This window comes from Papio anubis, chromosome 20 (genome assembly GCF_008728515.1).
Source record: "Papio anubis isolate 15944 chromosome 20, Panubis1.0, whole genome shotgun sequence".
NCBI classification, from domain to species: Eukaryota; Metazoa; Chordata; class Mammalia; order Primates; family Cercopithecidae; genus Papio; species Papio anubis.
The window spans coordinates 7,895,140-7,917,030 of NC_044995.1; the positions used below are offsets into that span (position 1 = coordinate 7,895,140).

The window sequence follows — 21,891 nt, forward strand, 5'->3', positions numbered from 1 at the left end:
AAGGATATTACAACAAATGTATATGAAGAGATGCAGACAGTGAGGTATGGGAAAAGGGGCTGGGACTTCCATGCCCTCCCTGGGCATGCTACCCTCAGGAATCTCCGCATGCTCACCTATCCTGCAGCTCTCTCTGAACCGTATACTTTTGGGTTTTCATAGAAATTTCATGAAAGAGGCATGATTAAACCATTGGCCACTGGTGATCCGCCTTCATCGCCTCTCCCTCTCCCTGGCAGCTGAGGAGTGGAGTTTAAAGCCCCAATCTTCCAATCTTGCCGTGGAGATTCTGGTGACCCGCGCCCTCTCCTGAAGCCTGTTGGAGGCTGCCAGCTATCAGTCAATACATCAGCATGCAAAAGGCAACACTTTGGAAACTCTACAGATTTCAGGAGCTGTATATGCCAGGAACTGGGTCAAAGACAAAGGCCATGTGAACAACCCACCAGTAGATAAAGATAAAGCATACCATTTCATTTCGTAAGGCCTTCCAAAACAAGATAAACCAAACAAATAATTGAGAAAGGGGTAAGCAAAGAAAGATTACTTTTACAACAGAATAATGTGTAATTGAAAGGAACACAACAGTGCGTATATAAAGAATTAAACCAAGCCAGGCACGATGGCTCATGCCCGTAATCCCAGCACTTTAGGAGGCACAGTCAGGAGGATGGCTTGGGCCCAGGAGTTCAAGACCAGCCTGGACAACATAGTGAGAACCTGTCTCTACAAAAAACAAAAACATAAAAAATTAGCTGGGTGTGGCAGCACACAACTGTAGTTCCAGCTACTTAGGAGACTGAGGTGGGACAACTGCTTGGGCCAAGGAGGTCAAGGCTACAGTGAGTCACGACTGTACTATAACCGAGTACCCTCATTTTTCCAAGAAAAAGGGGGTGAGTTACCATTTTTTTCTCTTATTTTCTCTTTTCTCCATTTTCCCCCATTCCCTACTTCCTACTTGGCCCTTTAGAAATACACTTATAACCTTTTACCTTCCCTTCCCCAGACACTGTCTACAGGGCAAGTTCATCTATGTGCTTGGAGCTCCAGACGGGAATCTCACCTGCCAGGAGGTTGCCTGGAGACAGCAATCAGTCTACAACCCACAGTGCTGCTACAACGCTCTCTCCCACCCGGAGAGTTTCAGCCACTTTTACAACCTAGTTCTGCCCACGAAGGCACCAGTGGTTGCCAGCTCAACCCCTCGGTACCTAAGGCACAGAAGCAAGTTAGGGGGACCCCCACCTGCTTGCTTCCTCTCCTGCGTGCCATTCATGCCAAGCCCCCCTTTTTAAAGCGCCTGCTTTCTGCTCCAAAAGCAACGCAGTACCTTAAGGCAGGAAGCCTGTACTTCTTCCCCAAAGCTAGCTTTGGAATTAAAAAGTCACCGTCTTTCTACTAGACCTTGCTCTTGTTAACGGAACTCTGCAAGCAGCGAGCAACTGAACCTGCATGTCAGTGACAGAGCCGCTGTGCTCCAGCCTCGCTCCAGCAACAGAGTGAGATCCCGTCTCAAAAAATGTAATAAAAGTTAAAAAGAAAATAAACTGCAGAATACAAAATAGCTCCTGAATTCCAGGAACAGAAAATGGAGCAAAATATAAAAATTCATTTCATATATACACATCTACAAAGTAATGCAACCCACTCAGACTCACAAGGAATAAGAAAATGAAAATGCAATGGGGTGCATTATCTCCAGACTTTCATAATATAAAATGAACACAGTGGCAAGTTTGCTTAATGAGGGGGAAATCTGACGTGGTATTGGTGCGAGAGGCCGCCTCTGCACCTGGGATAGGGATAGAATCTTGCCAGATCTAGCAACACGGGCAATGCACCATCCTAGAAGAGATCACTCTTCCAATCGCCAAGCCCAGAGGAACCCTCCACGATCTGTAGTGAAGTCGGCATGGTCACAGGCAGCCAGGGTGGCACCTTTTTTCTTCTCTTTGAGACAAGGTCTGGTTCTGTCACTCAGGCTGAAGTGCAGTGGTGCTATCATGGCTCACTGCAGCCTCAATCTCTGGGGTTCATGATCCTCCCACCCTGGCCTCCACAAGTGCTGGGATTACAGGTGTGAGCCACCATGCAGCACCCTGTGTGGTATTCTTCATAAAAGTGAGAAAGTTAAAAGATCCACCTGTCTTCATTCCCAGAATGCTCCGACAAGGATGTAGAAAAGTGAGCTCCTGTTTCCTAACACGAAAACATGTCAATGTTCAAAACTTGCAGGTTAACATATCACAACCAAACATTCACTGAGGAATTTGTTGAAATCTCATAATGATGTCAAAATACATTTCTACAGGACTCGCACTGACCCTTCCCACACAACTGAGAACAGTGGCTTCCCACTGAGATGTGAGGGAGGGTGGAAGGCTGGACAGGAAAAGGCATGCTTTACCTCTTGGCGCATAAATGTATTGTTTCACTATAAAACAAATATATACATGATGCCATGTTTAAAAAAAAAGAAACGAAATGTTGACTCATAACCGGTAAAACAAAAATACAGTTCCAGTCTCTGTAACGGCAAGGTTGTTCTGCTCATACACCATTCTCACCTGCAATACCCAACGGACAAAGCTTCTTGTAAGAGCATCACAGTCTCCATGGGATAGAGTTTCTGAGACTAGTTTAATGAATCTTGTTACCCATTTATGTTGATGTCATACATTAAACTGGATGATGGAATGAAAGAATCATCTATCTCCAATATCAGCGTCTAAATTTTCCATTCCGTTCCCAGTCTTTACGAGTTTGGAGTCGGAAACACAATGACTCACTTGTTCGGCTTCAAATGCACTAAAAATGAGGCAGGAAAGCTTTCCTCTCAGTGTTCTTATTCTACGCTAGTGAGCAGGTGCTTGTGCACAGTAATACCTGACTTCATGGGCAGCTTCTGTTATCATGGTTTGCACAGAGCTGACAGTGCATCCAGATGTGACCCCTGAACAATCCCTGCTGCCCAACAGCACTGACACCACGGGACCCTCACCCCGTCTCCATCCATGTCTGGTGTGAGCCCTTCCCAGGACCATGCCCAGTGCAGCCTCTTCCCAAGTTCACGTCACTGGGTCCTGATGAGACGGAATCTAAGCGAGATGAGAGGGACTGAGGGAAGGCATGGGTGAGTGTCAGCAAACGTGTCAGGCAGGACGCTTCAGACTCAGAGAAGATTCGCAACGGCAATACCAGGCATTTCAGGAAGAAATAAAAGAACAATCCACCAGGAATATCACTTTACCTGAGTAAGGGCCATTCCTGACTCCTTTCCTTTCCTCTTCTTCCAGACTTCTTCCTTGGGTAACATAAAAGAATCTTTAGAAGTCAATACTGAATATCCAACATATGCTGCTTAGGGCTGAGAATCTATACTTCCCCTTCATGTGCCACAATCACACGCACAGAAGATCTCCCCCTATGGAAAGACGGTCCTCTGCGCCCCACTGCACTGGGGGAATACGGGGACGAGAAACTCCTACAGGAAGAAGTGAGTTTCCGACCCCTTTCTTCAGAACCTGCTCTCCTCCTGGAGAGGCCCACACATGCTGCAGCAGTGGGGAGCTGGGCTGGACTGAGCTTCCCTTTAGGGCACAGACCCAGCCCTGACCAAACCCCACGCAGAACACAGCCCCCTCACCTCTCTGTGGATCCCAGGCTGAGCTCAGCCTTCAGAAACAAAAGACAGGGATTGGTACTATGCTGGCTACAGAACAGAGTCAACTTTAAATATGACTCGGCTGGGCTCTAAAACACTGAAATGAAAATATGTCAAGGGGGTACAAGAGATGTTTCTCCAAAACGCCTGGGCACTCTAACGTGAAGCCAGGGTTGGGCTGCACTGAGGGGGCGAGCCCAGCACAGCCCCACCTTCTGCCTCTGCTCTTCTGCTGGGGACTTGTTCTCACCAGGATCCAGACTGGATGTTGAAGGAGCAAAAGGAATCACACCGAACAGGCAACATGGACCAGACGTGGGGGTGAAGGTGGGGCTGCCATGTCAAATGGGAGGCTGTGGGACATCACAAAGGTTTCCACGGAGAAAGTGATGTCGGAACAAAGACCTCAGGAAGAAAGGCTGCTTGTCACTTGCAGCTGAGAGGCCAGAGAGTTCCAGGCAGAGGGCCAGCCCACATGGAAGCCTTGAGGCAGGCGCAACCTTGGCTCCAGGAAAAGGAAAGGGGCCTGTGTGGCTGGAGCAGAGGGGGCGGGGAGGACACAGGAAGGAGATGACATCCGAGAGGTCCTGAGGGGGCAGATCACACAGGGAGAGGTCTTCACACATTCTTTCTCCCATACCTCAAAAGAATTTATGAAACCATGTATTTCCTCACCTGTTTTAAGTAAATGCGTAATTTTTTCTTTATTTTACAAAGTAACACACTTAACAACATAATATCTTCCATATTTTACACGTGACAAGAAGTTCAGCTGAGCCCCAGGAAGTACAGGGTTGCCCTCAGCTGAGATGTGCAAGACTGCAGGGGGTGGACATGTTCCGAGGAGTTTGGGAAGTCACTTTTTTTTTTTTTTTTTTTTTTGAGACGGAGTCTCGCTCTGTAGCCCAGGCTGGAGTGCAGTGGCCGGATCTCAGCTCACTGCAAGCTCCGCCTCCCGGGTTCACGCCATTCTCCTGCCTCAGCCTCCAGAGTAGCTGGGACTACAGGCGCCCGCCACCTCGCCTGGCTAGTTTTTTGTATTTTTTAGTAGAGACGGGGTTTCACCGTGTTAGCCAGGATGGTCTCGATCTCCTGACCTCGTGATGCACCCGTCTCGGCCTCCCAAAGTGCTGGGACTACAGGCTTGAGCCACCGCGCCCGGCCGTCACTTTTATTTATTTAATTAATTAATTTATTTATTAATTTTTGAGACGGAGTTTCACTCTTGTTGCCCAGGCTGGAGTGCACTGGCATAATCTCGGCTCACTGCAGCCTCTGCCTCCCGGGTTCAAGCAATTTTCCTGCCTCAGCCTCCCGAGTAGCTGGGATTACAGGCGCCCTCTACTACGCCTGGCTAATTTTTTGTATTTTTAATAGAGACAGGGTTTTACCATGTTGGCCAGGCTGGTCTTAAACTCTTGGCCTCAGGTGATCTGCCTGCCTCGCCTCCCAAAGTGCTGGGATTACAGGCATGAGCCAGCGCACCCAGCCAGGAAGTCACTTTTAGACATATGAAGATGGAGATGCCTGCTGGGATATTCCTGCAGAGAGTTTTGGAAACAACTGGACACAGGATTTTAGACCTCAGAGGGGGGTCTGCAGGGGACACGGAGCCGTGTATTAATAGGTGGGACATAAAGCCATGAGATGAGACAGTAAGGAAAGACAGTGGGTGTGGAAGGAGACAAGAAGAGGTGTAAGGACTGAGCCATGAGCACTCACACATTCAGAGAACAGAAAGTTCTGGAGACACCAGAAGACAATAGGAAAGCAGAAAGTGATTAGAGTGGCAAGAAGATTGAATAGATACGTAAAAGTTAACGGGGTGTCATAAAATCCAAGACAACAGAAGAGGAAGTGATTGGCTGTGCTACATGCTACCAATAGGAAGAAAAAGATGAGGACAGGACATGAATGACGGCATTTAGGAATGGGGAGGTCACTGATGACTGAAAAAGGAAGAATCGGTGGAATGCTGGATGTGAAAGCTAGATTCAAGCAATAATTCAAAGGCTGAAGCAAGAATTGAAGACAAAGTGGCCGCACATGGCTCACGCTTGTAATCCCAGTACTATTGTAGGCTGAGGTAGAAAGACTACTTGAGCCCAGGAGTTTGAGACCAGCCTGGCCAACACAGCAAGATCTTGTCTCTATATTTTTATTAAAAAAAAAAAAAAAGAATTGAAGACAAAGTAAAACTAGTATTTAGTATATTATGCTCTTAAATAGAGCATAAATAGGTACTTATTACAGAGGGAAATGTAGTTGAGAGTATTTTTTGTCTTAAAGATGGAAAAGTAGAAGAAAAAAAGGCTTTATTACGCATTGGAGATCTGTTCAGAGAGGAAAAAAATTGTTCATACTACTCTGACACTCAACACAGAACGTTTCACCTCTAGTCACCAAAATGTGTGTCATTTTCCCCACAATGGCAGGTTCTCCAGCAGACTACCAGGTAGGGAGTCCCAGGTAGGGAGTCCTGCCGTTTTCCTCAATTCTGACACTGTCTACAAAACAGAATCAGACACCACAGCTTGAGAGCTCAGTCGCATAAGGCTGCCCTCACTTCATATGCTGTACGCTCTGACTGACCTGATCGATGTGCTTCCCTAACACTTTCCTTGGGTTTGAATAACTAGCCAGCACAGCTTTTCCATGTGGCTGTTCACCTGTGTCCTTTGCAACATACTTTATAACAAATGAGTAAACCAAGTGTTTTCCTGAGTTCAGTGAATGACTGTGGCAGATTACTACAACCTGAGGAGGGGAGTCAAGTGAATCCCCAATTTACATTTGGTTGCCCAGAAATTCAGGTCCCAACCTGTGACTTGTGACTGGCACTTGAAGTGGGGGCAGCCCTGTGGAACTGACCAACCAGTAAACAGCATCTGATCCTAATTCTAGTTGGACAGTGTCAGAATTGAGTTGAACTATAAGGTCACCCAGTTACTGTAGGATGGAAAATGCATTGCTGGTGGGAAGAAGTTCCTCCAGATTTTGGTGATGAGTTTTCCGTGTTGCGTGTTCACTATTATATTGACTGTACACTATTATATTGACTATAATCAGCATCATATAATACTAAATATTATGTAATCAGTATTACATTAACTCATGTTCTCGCCTCTACCCAATCCCATCCCAGGGAAAGGGAGGAAAAGGGTGGCCCACAAATAAGTCAAGTCACTGCCCTCTGGCTGAAAAGGTTATAAGTGGAAGCTAACCTCTGATGCCATAATTATGAAATGCATAGCCTTATAGACAAGAGTTTTGCAATTCTCATCTTCATCTGTGTATTTTAAGCATATTTAAAACCTGTTCGATTATAAAGACAGAAATCAACATGTCACAACTAAGTTACCCATATTCAATCAACTCACCACTCACCTGAGCCAAGGTCCCCGCCTTCTTCCTTCCTGTGTGTGTCCCTCTCATTCTGTATATATCTCATCCTCACTTCTCTCTCTGGCTTTTTTTCTGTTTTCTCCCAGGTTTCTGCTCCTCATTTTGAGCCCCCCTCCTCTCCTGCTCTTTCTCCCCTTCTTCTCTCCTTTCCTTCTCTTCCGTCTGTTCTGCTCCATTCCTACACCTTCTTCCACCTCTTATTCCTCTCTGCCCAATCTTTTCATTGTCCCAGTCCCAATCTCCACATATTTCTGCCTCTTTCTTCCCTCATGTGTGCTCCCCGTCTGCTCCCCCTATTAAATCCCCTCTTCCCTGTTACACCCCTTGTCCCCATTCTCTGGCACCCCCAGATCCCAAGCCTCCCCATGCTGTGGTTCTCCCTATGCTCTCCTTGTCACCAGCTGTCCCGTCTTGCTGTCCCAGCACCACACTGCTGTCTGTCCTGGCTCCAAATCCCTCCTCCTCTCCCCCACTCTGTCTGAGGAGCCTCCCCCTTTCTGCCCCTCTCCCTATCTTGCTGTCTTCATCTCTCTGGAGACGCAGCTTTTCTCTACATTTCTCCAGCTGCTCCCTGCCCCGCACGTTCTCAGCTTTGTCTTTCACTCGGTGTCTGTCTGCAAATTCCCCACCCATCCTCTGCGTTGCCATCTGTTCATGGTTCTCACCCATCGTTTTCACTCCTTCTCAGTTTTTCTATTTCCTCTCTCTTTCTCCTGATCCCGTCTCTCTCCTGATCCCCTTTGGCCACATATTTACAGGGAAGGGGATGGAATAAGATGCCCACCTACTGAAAGCACATGTTCTAGTGGAGTGGAATCTGGACAAAAGAACATTGGAGGTGAACAGACAGGCCTGAGTCACCTCCTTCAACGCTGGGTCAGAGGAAGCCATGCTTATGAGGGGGAGGCCTGCGGGGCAGAGGGCAAGGCTCAATGAGAGCAAGATGGGCAGGTGTCTCAGAGGAGGGGTGGATCTGCGGAATCCCAGGACCAGGGCGAGGACTCTTGCACTGGAGCTGCGGTGCTGCGGTGCAGACACAATGAAGGGTGAGTCTTAGGGGATCCAAAGGGTGAATGCACCTCGCGGGTGAGGACTTTACAAGGCACAGGGTGGGAAGTGAGTAAAGAGTTTTAAGCAGGAAATGGCGTGAAAGGTGTCTACATGGCCTGAAGGCAGAAATACTGCAAGCAGGACCAGCCTGTGTGGTTCAATGGGAAGTGACCCCTGACCTCTCATGGACATCTCTGAATTTACTTGGGGATAAGAGAGCCATTAGGGGATATTAAGGTCTATAGGACCCAGAGTGATGGCTCACGTCTGTAATCCCAGCACTTTGTGGGCTGTAATTCCAGTCGAAGCGGGAGGATCACTTGAGCACAGGAGTTCGAGACCAGCTCAGGCAACACAGTGAGACCTCCTCTCTACTAAATATATATATTTTAAAAATTATTTAAACGTGGTGGTACACACCGGCAGTCCCAGCTACTCAGGAGGCTGAGATGGGAGGATCACTTGAGCCCAGGAGGTCCAGGCTGCAGTGAACTACAATCACGCCACGGTACCCCAGTCTGGGCTACAGAGCCAGACCCTATCTTAATTTATATATATATATATATACACACATGTGTATGTATGTCTCTGAGGACTCCTGGAAATCAAGTCTGGATGTGCAGGAGCCTGGGGAGCCCAAGTTTAACCTAAACAGAGGGAAACTCACGTGTGAGGCCTTCACTCCAAGTACCAGCTTCTAGAGGCTGCAGGAATCTGTAAGAAGAGCTGGGTTCCCTGCAGGCGGGGCCTGGGTGGGCGCCTCATGCAGAGGGGCCAGCAGTTGGGAGGAGCCTGAGGGATGAAGAGGGGAGGGCTTGGGGAAAGGCAGCAACACCTGCGCTTCCCTTCGTCTTGCTCCCAGGAGTCTGTTTCCAGAGCTTTGGAGGAGAGCCCTACCAGCGAGGCTGAAGCCACTCAGTGGGCTGGGAGCTAGGATCTCTCTAGGTCGTGGAGGGGGCAGTGTTCGGATCCAGGAATGTTTCTGCAATACAGAACATGAAATGCAAAACTTGAGCTTAGTGGGGAGTGTACAATTTCATGCTGACCAGCAGAACCTCCTTTCCATTTCTATTCCCCACCCAGCCAGGAAGGACAGTGTCAACCTTGGCTCTGGAGCAGGGCTAAGGCCTGTGATTAGTTAGGTCAATAACTTGCTTTTTAAAAAGCAGTAACTTTTTACAAATAGCAACAAATTCCATTGTTCTTCCTTTATCTCATTCCACTCTTGAGACGACACAGCCTCAAATACCTTTGAGATAAACTTTGTCATCATAATATGCTTATGTCAATAATTTCTACATATAGTGTAATTTGAAATTCACTTTACATGCATTCTGAAAGTACTTGAAAAAACAGAAGAGAAACAAAAAAACATAGATTACAATTTTTAAATAAAAATTGTTTTCTAAGTACTTATTTTAATCTGTTGTAGAAAAAAAGCCTGTAAAATCGTCTTCAGAAAACATCTGCATTTATATTCACCTCAAGGGTAATTAATTTTGCAAGATTTTAAGCGTATTTGATAGGCTACTTTTTTTTTGAGACAAAGTCTCTCTGTCGCCCAGGCTGGAGTGCAATGGCGCAATCTTGGCTCATTGCAACCTCTGCCTCCTGGGTTCAAGCAGTTCTCCTGTCTCAGCCTCCCAAATAACCAGGATTACAGGCACATGCCACTACACCCAGCTGATTTTTTTTGTGTTTTTAGTAGAAACGGGGTTTCACATTGGCCAGGGTGGTCTCAAACTCCTGACCTCAAGTGATCTATCTGCCTTGGCCTCCCAGAGTGCTGGAATTACAGGCATGAGTTACCATGCCCCGCTGGATATTCTCCTTCATATGAACCCTATACAAAGTAAAACTAGATGATCAAATATTAAATGGCATTGTATCTACTAGCAAGAATTTTATGTCAACATCTGTGAATTTACCTCTACTTTGAAGTATGTTTGCCTCTCACCTCCCTACATGTGGAAGATTTCATCAATGGAAAAGTGGTGATTAATTGAAAATACAATTGTTTAGATAGGAAAAATAGCATATTTAACAACTGTATCTACACAGTTTCAAAAGATATGGTGCCTGGGATTTGGGGACTTTTGCAAGGTAGACTGCTCTGTGTTATGCAATATTGCTAAGTACCTGCGTTGCCAAGAAAGCAGTTTCAGCATGGACTTCCATGATTCCAAGCAAAGAAATGATTTGATTTTGGATCTTTTCATTAAACTGAGAATAGTAGGGGTGAATCTGATTATAGGTGAAAGCCATGAATCCATTTTCTATATGCAGAGTTTAAATGCTTACAAAATTTTCATTGAAGCAAAATCAACATATTCACAAGAGACTGAAAAAGGATATTTCCGGCTGGGCATGGTGGTTCACGCCTGTAATCCCAGCACTTCACTTTGGGAGGTTAAGGCAGGTGGATCACTTGAGGTCAGGGTTCAAGACAAGCCTGGCCAACATGGTGAAACATACTACAAAAATTAGCCAGGTGCAGTGGCAGCGCCTGTTATCCCAGCTACTAGGGAGGCTGAGGCAGGAGAATCACTTGAACCCAGGAGGCGGAGGTTGCAGCGAGCCGAGATCGTGCCACTGCACTCCAGCCTGGGCGATAGTGCAAGACTTCACTTCAAAAAAAAAAAAAATGAAGAAAGAATGGTGGGGGAGGCTCAACCTTTGCTATTTGCTAGGATTACAGGGTCAAAATCAGCTTCTACATTGTCAACACATAACAAGTGAAACTCAAAAATAATGAATACACATATATTTGAAGATTGGAATATAAGAAACTTTAAACTTGCCCTGGTACCTTGGCCTTTGAGAGGCACTGAATCCAGCCTGGGCAACATAGTAAGACCCCATCTATACAAAAAAATTTAGAAATTATCCAGGTGTGGTCGTGCATGTCTATAGTCCCAGCTATTCAGGAGGCTGAAGTGAGTTTGAGATTACAGTGAGCTATGATCACGCCACTCCAGCCTGGGCGACAGAGCCTGTCTCAAAAAACAAAAAACAAAAGAAAAAAGCTTTGCAGGGCACTCAATCTTCACGGTGGGTGTACTGACTATTCCTGTCACACATAAGATACATCATTAACTGCTAAAAGAAAATTTCAGCTAATTGAAAAAATGAGATGCACCAAGTTTATTTCAAAGCCATATACATCTAAAATCCCTTACAATTGTGTAACAGATCAACAACTGAAATATAAGGAAACAAGGCATTAGTGATGCACATGCTCCAATAAGACCCTGATATCATACAAGGTAACACGCCAAACTATCATTTTATCTTCCAAAATGCATCTGAAAGCTTCTTGATCTACAACACAAAATACTCCAAGATACCAAAGGTAACCCAGAAATTTATCTCTGAGATTTCCCCTATAATTCCTCTATTTTAAGTATTCTTTATGTTTAAGGGAATGGTTGGTGACCTAAATTACCAGACACCCTTCCTCCACACACCCTGGTCCAGGGCCCTGGAAACGTCCCTGCACCTAAGCCCAGAGTTTCTCTCTTCCATCCAGAAACGGAAACGATGTTCTAATTGTTGTCACCATGAAACTGAACACAGCACAAGTAGAAATTTCACCTTCGTTTCATCCTCTAAACAGACAAATCAGGTCCTGGATTAATTAAGCAGGTCTAACTGCCAGTTCCAGGGTGAAACCACGGCCCCACAGGGACCATCCGCTGATGCCCCTGCACCCCTCCTGGTACCTTGAGCTAAAATGAGTTGTGATCCTCTTAAGGGTAGGATGCCTGTCTCCACCTGCAAACAAAATGAGTTTTTCACTTAAATCGTTTTCAATGTAAGAGTAAATAAATCTTAGCCTTCAATTAAGTGGCCCAGTACAATTCTGTTCTTTTGCCTTAAATTGTTTGAAATGTTGTATTAACTGAAAATAAGCAGGAAGCATTCCTGAACTGAAAATAAGCCGGAAGCATCCCTACTTATTAACTGAAAATAAGCCGGAAGCATCCCTACTTATTAACTGAAAATAAGCCGGAAGCATCCCCGCCTAATTTCAATTAGCTGAAATTTTCTTTTAGCAGTGCAATGCTGATGATCCAGTCCTAGTGGAGAGAAAATGACCTGCGGCCCAGAGGAGTAGAGAGCCCAGACCCGCTCCTTTCCTGGCCCTGCCCGCTTCCCACAGCCTAGACCGCTTCCCACAGCCTAGACCGCACCATAGCAGCTTCTACCCGCCCATCCCACCCTCTTCCACCCCTTTCCCACTGCCCAGACCCCATCCCACGGTGGCTTCCACCCTGCCCACCCTGGTCCCTTGCCACTGTCCAGGTCCCGCCCCCACGGTGGCTTCTACCCCTCCCCCCCCCCCCCCCCCCCCAGCCCCGGCCCCGCCCCCACGGCGGCTTCCACCCTCCCACCTAGCCTCCTCCCCACTGCCCAGGCCCCGCCCCACAGCATTTCCACCATCCCACCCGACCCTCTTCCACCCCTTTCCCATTGCCCAGACCCCACCTCACCCTCCCTACCTGGCCTCTCACCACTATCCAAGACCCGCCCCTCGCTGGCCACAGCCCCCACCCAGAATCCATTTCCAGTTTTCTCACCTGCAGGAGAGCATTCAAACCTGCCTTTCAGGGCACTCCACCCCGTGCAGCCACATTTGGAATCCACCATCCCACCAGACGTTAAAATCTCCAGGCGCGCCCACGGGATTGGTAGCGAGTCCCAGGGTTCCCGTGGGAAACTCTGAGACCCGGTGGCTCTGCAACTTTTCTATGATTTGAACCCTCTGCTTGATTTGGAGACTGGACTGCTCTTTTTAATACTCCCAGTTGGTGGCTGGTGTGCTTCCCAGCTGTCTGCTGGTTTGTTCTCATGAGAGATGACTCCACAGTATCTAGTGTTTGCTTTGCATAACGGATGAGGAATACAAAATGCCTTAATCTAATGAATATATAAATTGTCTGTTTATGCACCCTGTTCAGTCGTTTATTCACTCATCTCCCGTGGAATCCTAAGCACAATTATAAAAGAATCCCATTACATGAGATCAGTGTCTAACACAGACAAAGCCTCTGTCTCAATAACAGTAAATAATAATAGCAACATTAAATGAAATATTAGTATTGCTAAAATGGGGGTGTAGTAAAAATTAAATAAGTAAATGAGTAAATAATTAAAAATAAATGACATATCGCCAGGCGCGGTGACTTATGCTTGTAATCCCAGCACTTTGGGATGCTGAGGTGGGCGGATCATATCAAGTCAGGAGTTCAAGACCAGCCTGACCAACATGGTGAAACTCCGTCTCTACTAAAAATACAAAAAAATGATGGTGGCTCATGTCTGTAGACCCAGCTACTCGGGAGGCTGAGGCAGGAGAACTGCTTGAACCCGGGAGACAGAGGTTGCAGTCAGCTGACATCGCACCACTGCACTCCAGCCTGGGAGACAGAACGAGACTCCGTCTCAAAATGAATGAATGAATGAATATTAGGCCATTTTTATGGCCTTCACATTGGGAGACGGATGTATGCAGGGGACTTGTTTGTCCTTGGGGTGGTCTTTATTGTGAGAAGAGAGCTGAGCAGGACCAGCTGAGGGGCAGAGCCAAGGACCCTTCATGGAGACACTCTGCTTGCCCAACAGGTGGAAGGGCAAGCGTAAGTTCACCCCGAAACACATCTGGCTGACTATGGGATCGTTGTCTGAGGCTGAGCAGACCCACTTGGCCAATAAAAGACCCTAAACTCTGCAAAAAGAAGAGAGACCTCTCTGTGCCCAGACCCCGACACAGAAAAAAGGTCCTGGGGTCTAAGATTTCTCACTTGCCAATGATGTTGGCTTGAATATTATTCAGACCCAAATCCTTGGGTCTTGTGTGGGACAAACTGACCGTAGACATGCAGGAAGTGAGAGTCTGAACAGAGCAGCAGAAAGGCAGGCAGAAGACTTGAGGGAGGGGAGAAAGGAGAGACACAAACAGACGAACCCCTCCTCTTCCTCAGTCACCCACATGGGGAAACATTAGTTTCCCCTCTTGGAGAGGACAGTGGGGAAAGGGAGAAGTGTGTGCATAGGGTGAAATGTGTGTTGGGCGGACAGAAAGACTCCTTTCCCTAAATGTGACCCCATTAGCTCACCCCATTCTATTGCACAAATTCCTGAGCAGAGGGGCACCCTGTGGGGATGAACACAGCTCTTCCTCCCTCCGGTTCCTGACTCTCCCTGCCATGACCAGGGCTGTAATCCTCCAACTCTCTTCCCAGGGCCCCGTGGCCCCTCTGCACTGGAGAAAGATCTGTGTTCCACAGCCGGTCTCAAGGACCTTGCCCCTCAGCTCCCCAGCTGCCCTGTGACTCTGTGATCTTGGAATAAACAGGGAGAGGCCATTGGCCCGGCAGCAAGAATGTGGCAGCTCTATCTTCCCAAGGACAGTCCCAGTGGAAGCCTGCAGGCTGCAGCTCAGTGTGCTGTTTCGCCCTGATTCTTGGAGAAATCTTTCCCCTGCTCTGGGACCCTGACAATCACTCCCTCTTGAGTCGCACCCACAGATGCCCCCACAACAAACCCTCCCTAATGAAGGCCATCTGCGCCTGATTCTTAGGCCCTGCGTTGCTCTTCTGGACCCAGACATGCTTATGAACTCCCACACTCCTCATATACTTCATAAAGATCCCACATTCCCCAGATACTTCATAAAGATCCAGAAGCCCTGTTATGAAATCTCACAAGCCCCAGACACTCATGGAATAATATACACAAACACGCCAGGGACTCGCTGACCCAGGACAACATATTTCTACTCATAGTGACTCCACCCCACATGGAAATACCACTAAAACCTACCAATAAAACAGAGATGTCTCTCATGATGCAATGCCCCAATTAGACTCCAGCACCATAAAAGGAAACACTCCAAATGATCATTTCATCCTCAGAAACGCAACTGAAAGTCTATTGACTTGCAACTGGAAATACCCCGAATGCCAAAGGCAACCCAGAAAATCATGCTGCTGAAGCTCCCTGCGGGCTCAGCTTCGGCCCTGGTTCTAAGTGGGTTTCAGGAGGGTTTCTGCAAAAATCATCTGCGATTCCTCCTATCTTTCCTCGTGATGAGTTTCCCAATTAAACTCCTGGTGCAAATCTCTGTGTCAGCATCTGTTTCCCAGGTAACCTGAGCTGAGACATCAGGGCGTTACAAAATGATCCTGCAGCCCCACAACCACCCCAAAATCCACTTAGCCAGACCTAAGACTTCTTTCCAAGTGTGCCACACACCCCGTGAGCCCGCAGCCACGCATGGGCCGGGTGCATGCAGCATTCATCCAGCTCCTCCAGAGGCTCAGCCTCGCTTCACACCTCTAAGTACTTCTTCACTTGCCCCATTTTTCTACTTCTCTTCCAGCCTGAGGAGCACACTGGATGGAAAGGCCTCTGGACACAAGCGATGTGGCAGGAATGGACACCAACGGCTATTTGCAGGACAGTGGGCCTCGAGTGTAGATTCTAGAAGTTGGCCCTGCTGGAAGGAGTTGCCAGCGATTTGGGGACACCACGGAGTCCAGTTTAAAGGCAGGTGAAGATCAGCCGGACTGAGCTGATGGAGGATGTCCAAGAAAAAGAGAGGTCCCAGATCTCATGAGGGAGGCTGCCATTGTCCCGTTGTCTCTCTACTCACAGTCACCTGCAAAATTCCCCTGCTGTTTAGGGAGTGGCTTCTTCATGGCCCATTTAGCTTCTGAACTTCTCGCTGCCCTTCCTAAAGGGAATCCAGGACCCCTGACTCTGAGGACATCACCTGCTGGAAGGCAAAGCCCCTGCCCAGGATGGCCACTGGGCCCTGGTGATGTGCAGAGTGTGGGAGACCCGGGAGCTGGAGTAAGGCAGTAGGGACGCCTCGACACTGGCTGAGGACACAGGGTCTGCGGGGGCTTTTCAGGCCTCAGTGAGGCCTTCTGCTCTTTTTCTTTTTTTTTTCTATTTTTTTTTGAGACAGAGTCTTGCTCTGTCACCCAGGCTGGAGTGCAGTAACGTGATCTCGGCTCACTGCAAGCTCTGCCTCCCGGGTTCACGCCATTCTCCTGCCTCAGCCTCCCCAGTAGCTGGGACTGCAGGCGTCCGCCACCACGCCCGGCTAAGTTTTTGTATTTTTACTAGAGACGGGGTTTCACCGTGTTAGCCAGGACGGTCTCAATCTCTTGACTTAGTGATCCGCCCGCCTCAGCCTCTCAAAGTGCTGGGATTACAGGCGTGAGCCATCGTGCCCGGCCATGCCTTCTGCTCTTATATAGACTGGAATAAATAGCCACAGGAGGTTTAGACCAATTACAGATGAAATTTCCAGAATATGGGACCATCCTCACTGCCCGCCCTATCCTTTTGGTCTTCCCTGAGGACTCCTCAGCCCGACCCCAGCCCCAGCATCTGAATCACCACCCCGGAGGTGCTAGAGTCGTCCTGTGGCCAAGATGGAGACTGCGTCCTCCAACGGAGGGCGACACAAAACACTCAAAATAGGCCGGACGCGGTGGCTCAAGCCTGTAATCCCAGCACTTTGGGAGGCCGAGATGGGCGGATCACAAGGTCAGGAGATCAAGACCATCCTGGCTAACACGGTGAAACCCCTGTCTCTACTAAAAAAAAATACAAAAAACTAGCCGGGCGAGGTGGCAGGCGCCTGTAGTCCCAGCTACTCGGGAGGCTGAGGCAGGAGAATGGCGTAAACCCGGGAGGCGGAGCTTGCAGTGAGCTGAGATCTGGCCACTGCGCTCCAGCCTGGGCGATAGAGTGAGACTCCGTCTCAAAAAAAAAAAAAAAAAAACACTCAAAATAATCCACGCAGAAAAGTGTCTGATGTGGTGACGGATGCAGAGACAGTGAAACCTGAGTAACGTGATAGACAGTGATGCAGAGAAAACTTCAGATGGGGGTGCAAGGGGGCAGGAGACAGCTCTGAGGCTAGACCCGAAGGAGAAGAAAGGGACAGAGCTGTGATGATTTGGGGACACAGGGTAAGAGGAGGGGCAAACACTGAGACAGGAAAGGTTTTGATGTTTGGGAAAAGAGAAAAGCAAATGTGACTGGGGCAGAGGGAGTCGGGAGAGGAGGGCAAGCTCCCAGGAGGAGGCTGGACACTGGCAGGGGCCCTGGACACAGGGCTGTGGAGCCACAGTGAGGAGTTGGGCTTTTGTCCTGGGGAACACGGGAAGCCGGTGGAGGGTTCCCTGCCAGGGACTGACATGACTGTTTTAGATTTAGCCATAACTCTAATGCAGAGAAAGGCCTCTGAAGATGGTCTGACTCTGAGTCTATGCCCTGGCTTCCATCCTTGTGGTTTTAGTTTTGTTTTGTTTTAAATTTTAAAGGACTGAGTCCCATTTAAATTTTTAATTGCAGTGGGCACTCCCCACTTCCTAGAAGAACTGCAAAACACAGATGGACACCCAATTTTGCCAAACATTAAGGGGGTCAGTGTTGCTCAGACTGAGGTATATTACTGAGTCTCTCACCTTCATGTTGCAGGTGGGTTTACTGAGGGCTAGAGGGGGAGACGTTTCACCAAGTCATCGAAGTTGAATTAGAAGATGTATCTGACTCTACGACAGCCTCGAAGGGCCAATGGGTAACACTAGACTTTCTCACACCTTCCTGGAAAATTCCAGGATCTTCTTTCATATACCTGGGCAAAAGAAACTTCTCCTTCACGGCTTTATCACACTGATCCCAAACATTTAATTCCTCTTTTCCAGAAACACACAACATACTTATGAAACGCAGAACTGTGAAAACATGGCTATTGGTGTTGAAAACAGTGAAAGACTGTCAGCTGTAGAAATGAACTCTCAGCAAATTTTTTCATGAACACATAAGCTCTGCTGGAATAAAGTTTTGAGGCAATCTGGCCCATCCTTCCACATTTACAGAAAATAGAACTGACAAAAGGGACTTGAAGGGGACATCCACTTAGTAGTTCACAGGTCACTATTTTAACAGATGACATAAGGGAAGAAAACGGACTAGTAACAAATTAGTTAGCCAGGCACAGTGGCTCATGCCTGTAATCCCAGCACTTGGGAGGCTGAGGCGGGTGGATCACGAGGTCAGGAGATTGAGACCATCCTGGCTAACATGGTGAAATCCTGTCTCTGCTAAAAATACAAAAAATGGCAATGGAGTGAGACTCCGTCTCAAAAAAAAAAAAAACCAAATTAGTTAATAGGTTCTCATGTTAAGGTTTAAAAAAAAAAAAAAAAAGTCATTGATATCTTTACCAAATACACGTTGACACCATCTAAAATTCCTACTGATGGCCGGCGCAGTGGCTCATGCCTGTAATCCCAGCACTTTGGGAGGGATCACTTGAGATTAGGAGTTCGAGACCAGCCTGGCCAATATAATGAAACCCTATCTCTACTAAAAATACAAAAATTAGCCAGGTGTGGTGGCAGGTGCCTGTAATTCCAGCTACTTGGGAGGCAGAGGCAGGAGAATTGCTTGAACCTGGGAGGTGGAGATGGCAGTGAGCCAAGGTCACACCAGTGCACTCCAGCCTGGGTGACAGAGTAAGACTCCATCTCAAAATAAATAAATAAATAAGGGCCGGGCACGGTGGCTCACGCCCGTAATCCCAGAACTTTGGGAGGCCAAGACAGGTGGATCACTTGAGGTCAGGAGGTTGAGAGCAGCCTGGCCAACATGGTGAAATCCTGTCTCTACTAAAAATACAAAAAATTAGCCAGGCATGGTGGCGCACACCTGTAATCCCAGCTACTCAGGAGGCTGAGGCAGGAGAATTGCTTGAACCTGGGAGACAGAGGTTGCAGTGAGCTGAGATCATGCCACTGCCCTCCAGCCCGCGTGACAGAGACTCTGTCTCAAAAATAAATAAATATGAATAAAATTACCTACTGACTACCAAAGAATATTCCCAATATGTGATAAAGAGTAGAAAGCGTGCAGACCTCAATCTGAACTCAACACAATTAACTTCCAATGGAAACCATTTTGAATATATATATATTATTTAATATGTATATATTATTTAACTATATATGGAATTCTACAAAGGGAAAAAATTGAAAATATATCACATTTAGAAAAGAATGACATGAGCCAATATAGGATTCCACAAAAGCTTACTTCAGCAATAATTACATATAGAAAAAGAGACTGAATTAGATAAGCTTTATCTCAACCTTCAACATGAACTGTGAGATGAAAGGTAAATACAAGGCACCAGGCAGTGACAGTCAGTCACGCCTTGCCCCTCTTCACTGCCCCACACCCTACCCCATCCTAGGAAACAGGAAGAGGGAGACCCACAACCAAATGAGGCAAGTCACCGCCCAGTGGCTGAACAGCATGGGCAAATGAAAGCTAGCCTCTGATGCCATAATTATAAAATGCACAAGCCTTTTACAGAGCTTTGTAATTCTCATCCCTACATGTAGAATTTAAACAGTAAGGTTACAATTTAAATGTAATACATTATAAATAGAGAAATCAAATTTTCATATCCAATCTCAACTCACCTCTCATCTGGCCCCAGGGCGCCCCTCTTTGTAACTATGTGTTCCTCTCCCCCCATTTTGTACCTCTCACTTTCACCCTGTCTCTCCAGCCCTTCTTTTCCCCCTTTTATTTTCCCCCTAGAATTCTGCTGATTTTGTGGCTCTTTTTTCTTCTGCTGTTTCTCCCTTCTTTGTTTTCCCCCCTTATATCTGTTCTACTCCATTCTTGCAATTTGTTTCAACTCTTGTGGCGCTTTCTTTCCAATCTTTTCATCGTCCCAGTCTCCAACTATTTCTGCCTCTTTCTTACCCCATCTCTGCGCCTCCTCTGCTCTCCCTGTTAAATTCCCTCTTCCCTGTTACACCCGTTTATCCTCGCTATCTGGCACTCCCAGACCGAGGCCTCCCCGTGTTGTAGTCCTCCCTCTGCTCGCCTTGTCACCGGCTGTCCCCTCTTGCTGTCCCAGCACCACGCTGCTGTCTGTCCTGGCTCCCAATCTCTTCGCCTCTCCCTCACTCTCTTGTCTGAGGAGGCTCCTTCTTTGCTGTCCGTCTCCTTATCTTGTGGTCCTTCATTTGTGGACATCGAGCTTTTCTCTACATTTCGCCAATTGCTTTTCTGCCCCTGCTACTTTCTTGACTGCTTCTTTCACTCTGTCTCTTTGCAAATCCCTCACCTATCCTCCACTTTACTATCTGTTTATAGGTCTCCCTCATTTTTCTTTTTCTCTTTCTTAGTTTTTCCATCTCCTCTCAGTCGCTCTTTGTCTCTCTCCTGATTCCCTGGGGCCACACATTCACTGGAGGGTTTGGAGTAAGATGTCTGCACGTCGGAGGAGTACATTTTCCAGGGGGTGGAGCTGGGCAGGCAAAAACACGGGGTATCACAGGACAGGCCCCGGGCACCTCCCCACAAGGACTCAAGGGAAGCGGTGACTGCGAAGGGGAGGCCTGGGGAGCAGCAGGGCCCGGCACGAGGAGGAGGGAGGTGGGGGGTGACGACGCCTTAGGACAGGAGTGGGATCTGCAGGATTCCAGGATCAAGCAGAGGCGCGGCCTCCCCGGGACTGGGGCTGCGGCGCTGCGCTCCAGGGGCCGACGAGGGCGAGGCTGCGAGGCGCCCAGGGCAGGCGGTGAGGACTTTAAGCGATGCGGGGCGGGAGGAGGCGTCAGTAAAGGATTTTAAGCAGGAAAATCCTGCTTAAACGTTTAAAAAACAGGGAAAGGCCATGTTTACTTGGCCCGAGGCAGAAAGACCGGGGGCAGGGACAAGCCTCAGGGCGACTTTAACCCAAAAGGAAGCGTCTCCGGGCCCACACCGCAAGGCCTATTTACCTGAGGTGGAGGGTGCGGTGCGGAGATGTTAAGTCCGTAGCAACCCCCGGGCATCGGGTGTGCGAACGGGGGACGGCGAGGCGCAGGTTGACTCTACACAGAGGAACACTCATACGCCATGGTGTGATGCTTGCTCCGCACGATCCACTTCCGGGTCTGGGGGCAACTGCGCGGAGGGAAGCGACCCAGTGGCCTGGGGCGGGGTCCGAGGTGGGCGGAACCGGAAAAGGGCGGGGCGTTGAGAGAGCCGGGCTGGGGCTGGGGCTGGGGCTGGGGCTGGGGCTGGGGCTGGGGCAGGGGCAGGGGTAGGGGTAGGGGTAGGGGCTGGGGCAGGGGCCCCGGGGCAGAGACCCCAGGGAAGGAACTAGGAGGAGCCACCGGGGAGCGGCGGGGAGTGGCCGAGTGGGAGGGACCCGGGGGCGGGCCGGGGAGGAGCCACCGGGGAAGGGCGGGGAGGAACCGGGGGGAGGGACCGCCTGGGAGGGTCTCGGGGGAGAGGTGGGGCGGGCCGGGCCGGGACACGCTAGGGTCAGTGATTTCGTGTGACGCCCACTGCCCAGCGCCCAGCGCCCAGCGCCCAGAGCCTTTAGTCTGTAGTGTCATGTGGAACGGCGTAGGTGTTTCAAAAGGTTTCAAGTTAAAGGCACAGTTGTGTAGGTTATTTTGGAAACCAAACTGCTTTCCTCTTAGAATGGAAACGGTTTATGTTGAAACCATTTTTTGCTAGCGCGTTTACCCAGTAATATTATTGACGCTGAAGCAGCCCAGGAGTCTGGGAATGTGGGTCGACACGGAGCGGTGATGGCATCCTGGAAAGTTTCTGCGATTAAAATTAAGTAACTTAAAAGCCCTGAAATTAGCAATAACTTTTAAAATATATATATAAATTGCATTGCCCTTTTTAAATACTCACTATTTTCTATTCTGTACGAGATGACAACCTCA

At 48.3% G+C, this 21,891-nt stretch overlaps 1 protein-coding gene across 14 annotated transcripts in view; it reads right to left on the bottom strand.

Moving 5' to 3' along the window:
- ZNF160 (zinc finger protein 160) overlaps positions 1-21,152 on the bottom strand; it is a 38,260-nt gene extending 17,108 nt beyond the window's left edge. Inside the window, exons 1-5 of one of the 14 annotated variants that reach the window (XM_031660179.1) lie at positions 20,947-21,151; positions 11,845-11,896; positions 9,020-9,104; positions 8,790-8,914; positions 117-3,307 (exon numbers count right to left, since the gene is read on the bottom strand). In XM_031660179.1, the coding sequence (XP_031516039.1) occupies positions 117-160 (44 nt within the window). In that variant the 5' untranslated portion in view covers positions 161-3,307; positions 8,790-8,914; positions 9,020-9,104; positions 11,845-11,896; positions 20,947-21,151. Of the gene's footprint in view, positions 1-116; positions 4,548-8,789; positions 9,105-10,931; positions 11,005-11,844; positions 12,293-20,946 lie in introns of those variants that run through there. The other 13 variants (XM_031660180.1, XM_031660184.1, XM_031660182.1 and 10 more) reach the window with 13 other exon arrangements.
- Between the last annotated feature and the right edge of the window lie 739 nt (positions 21,153-21,891).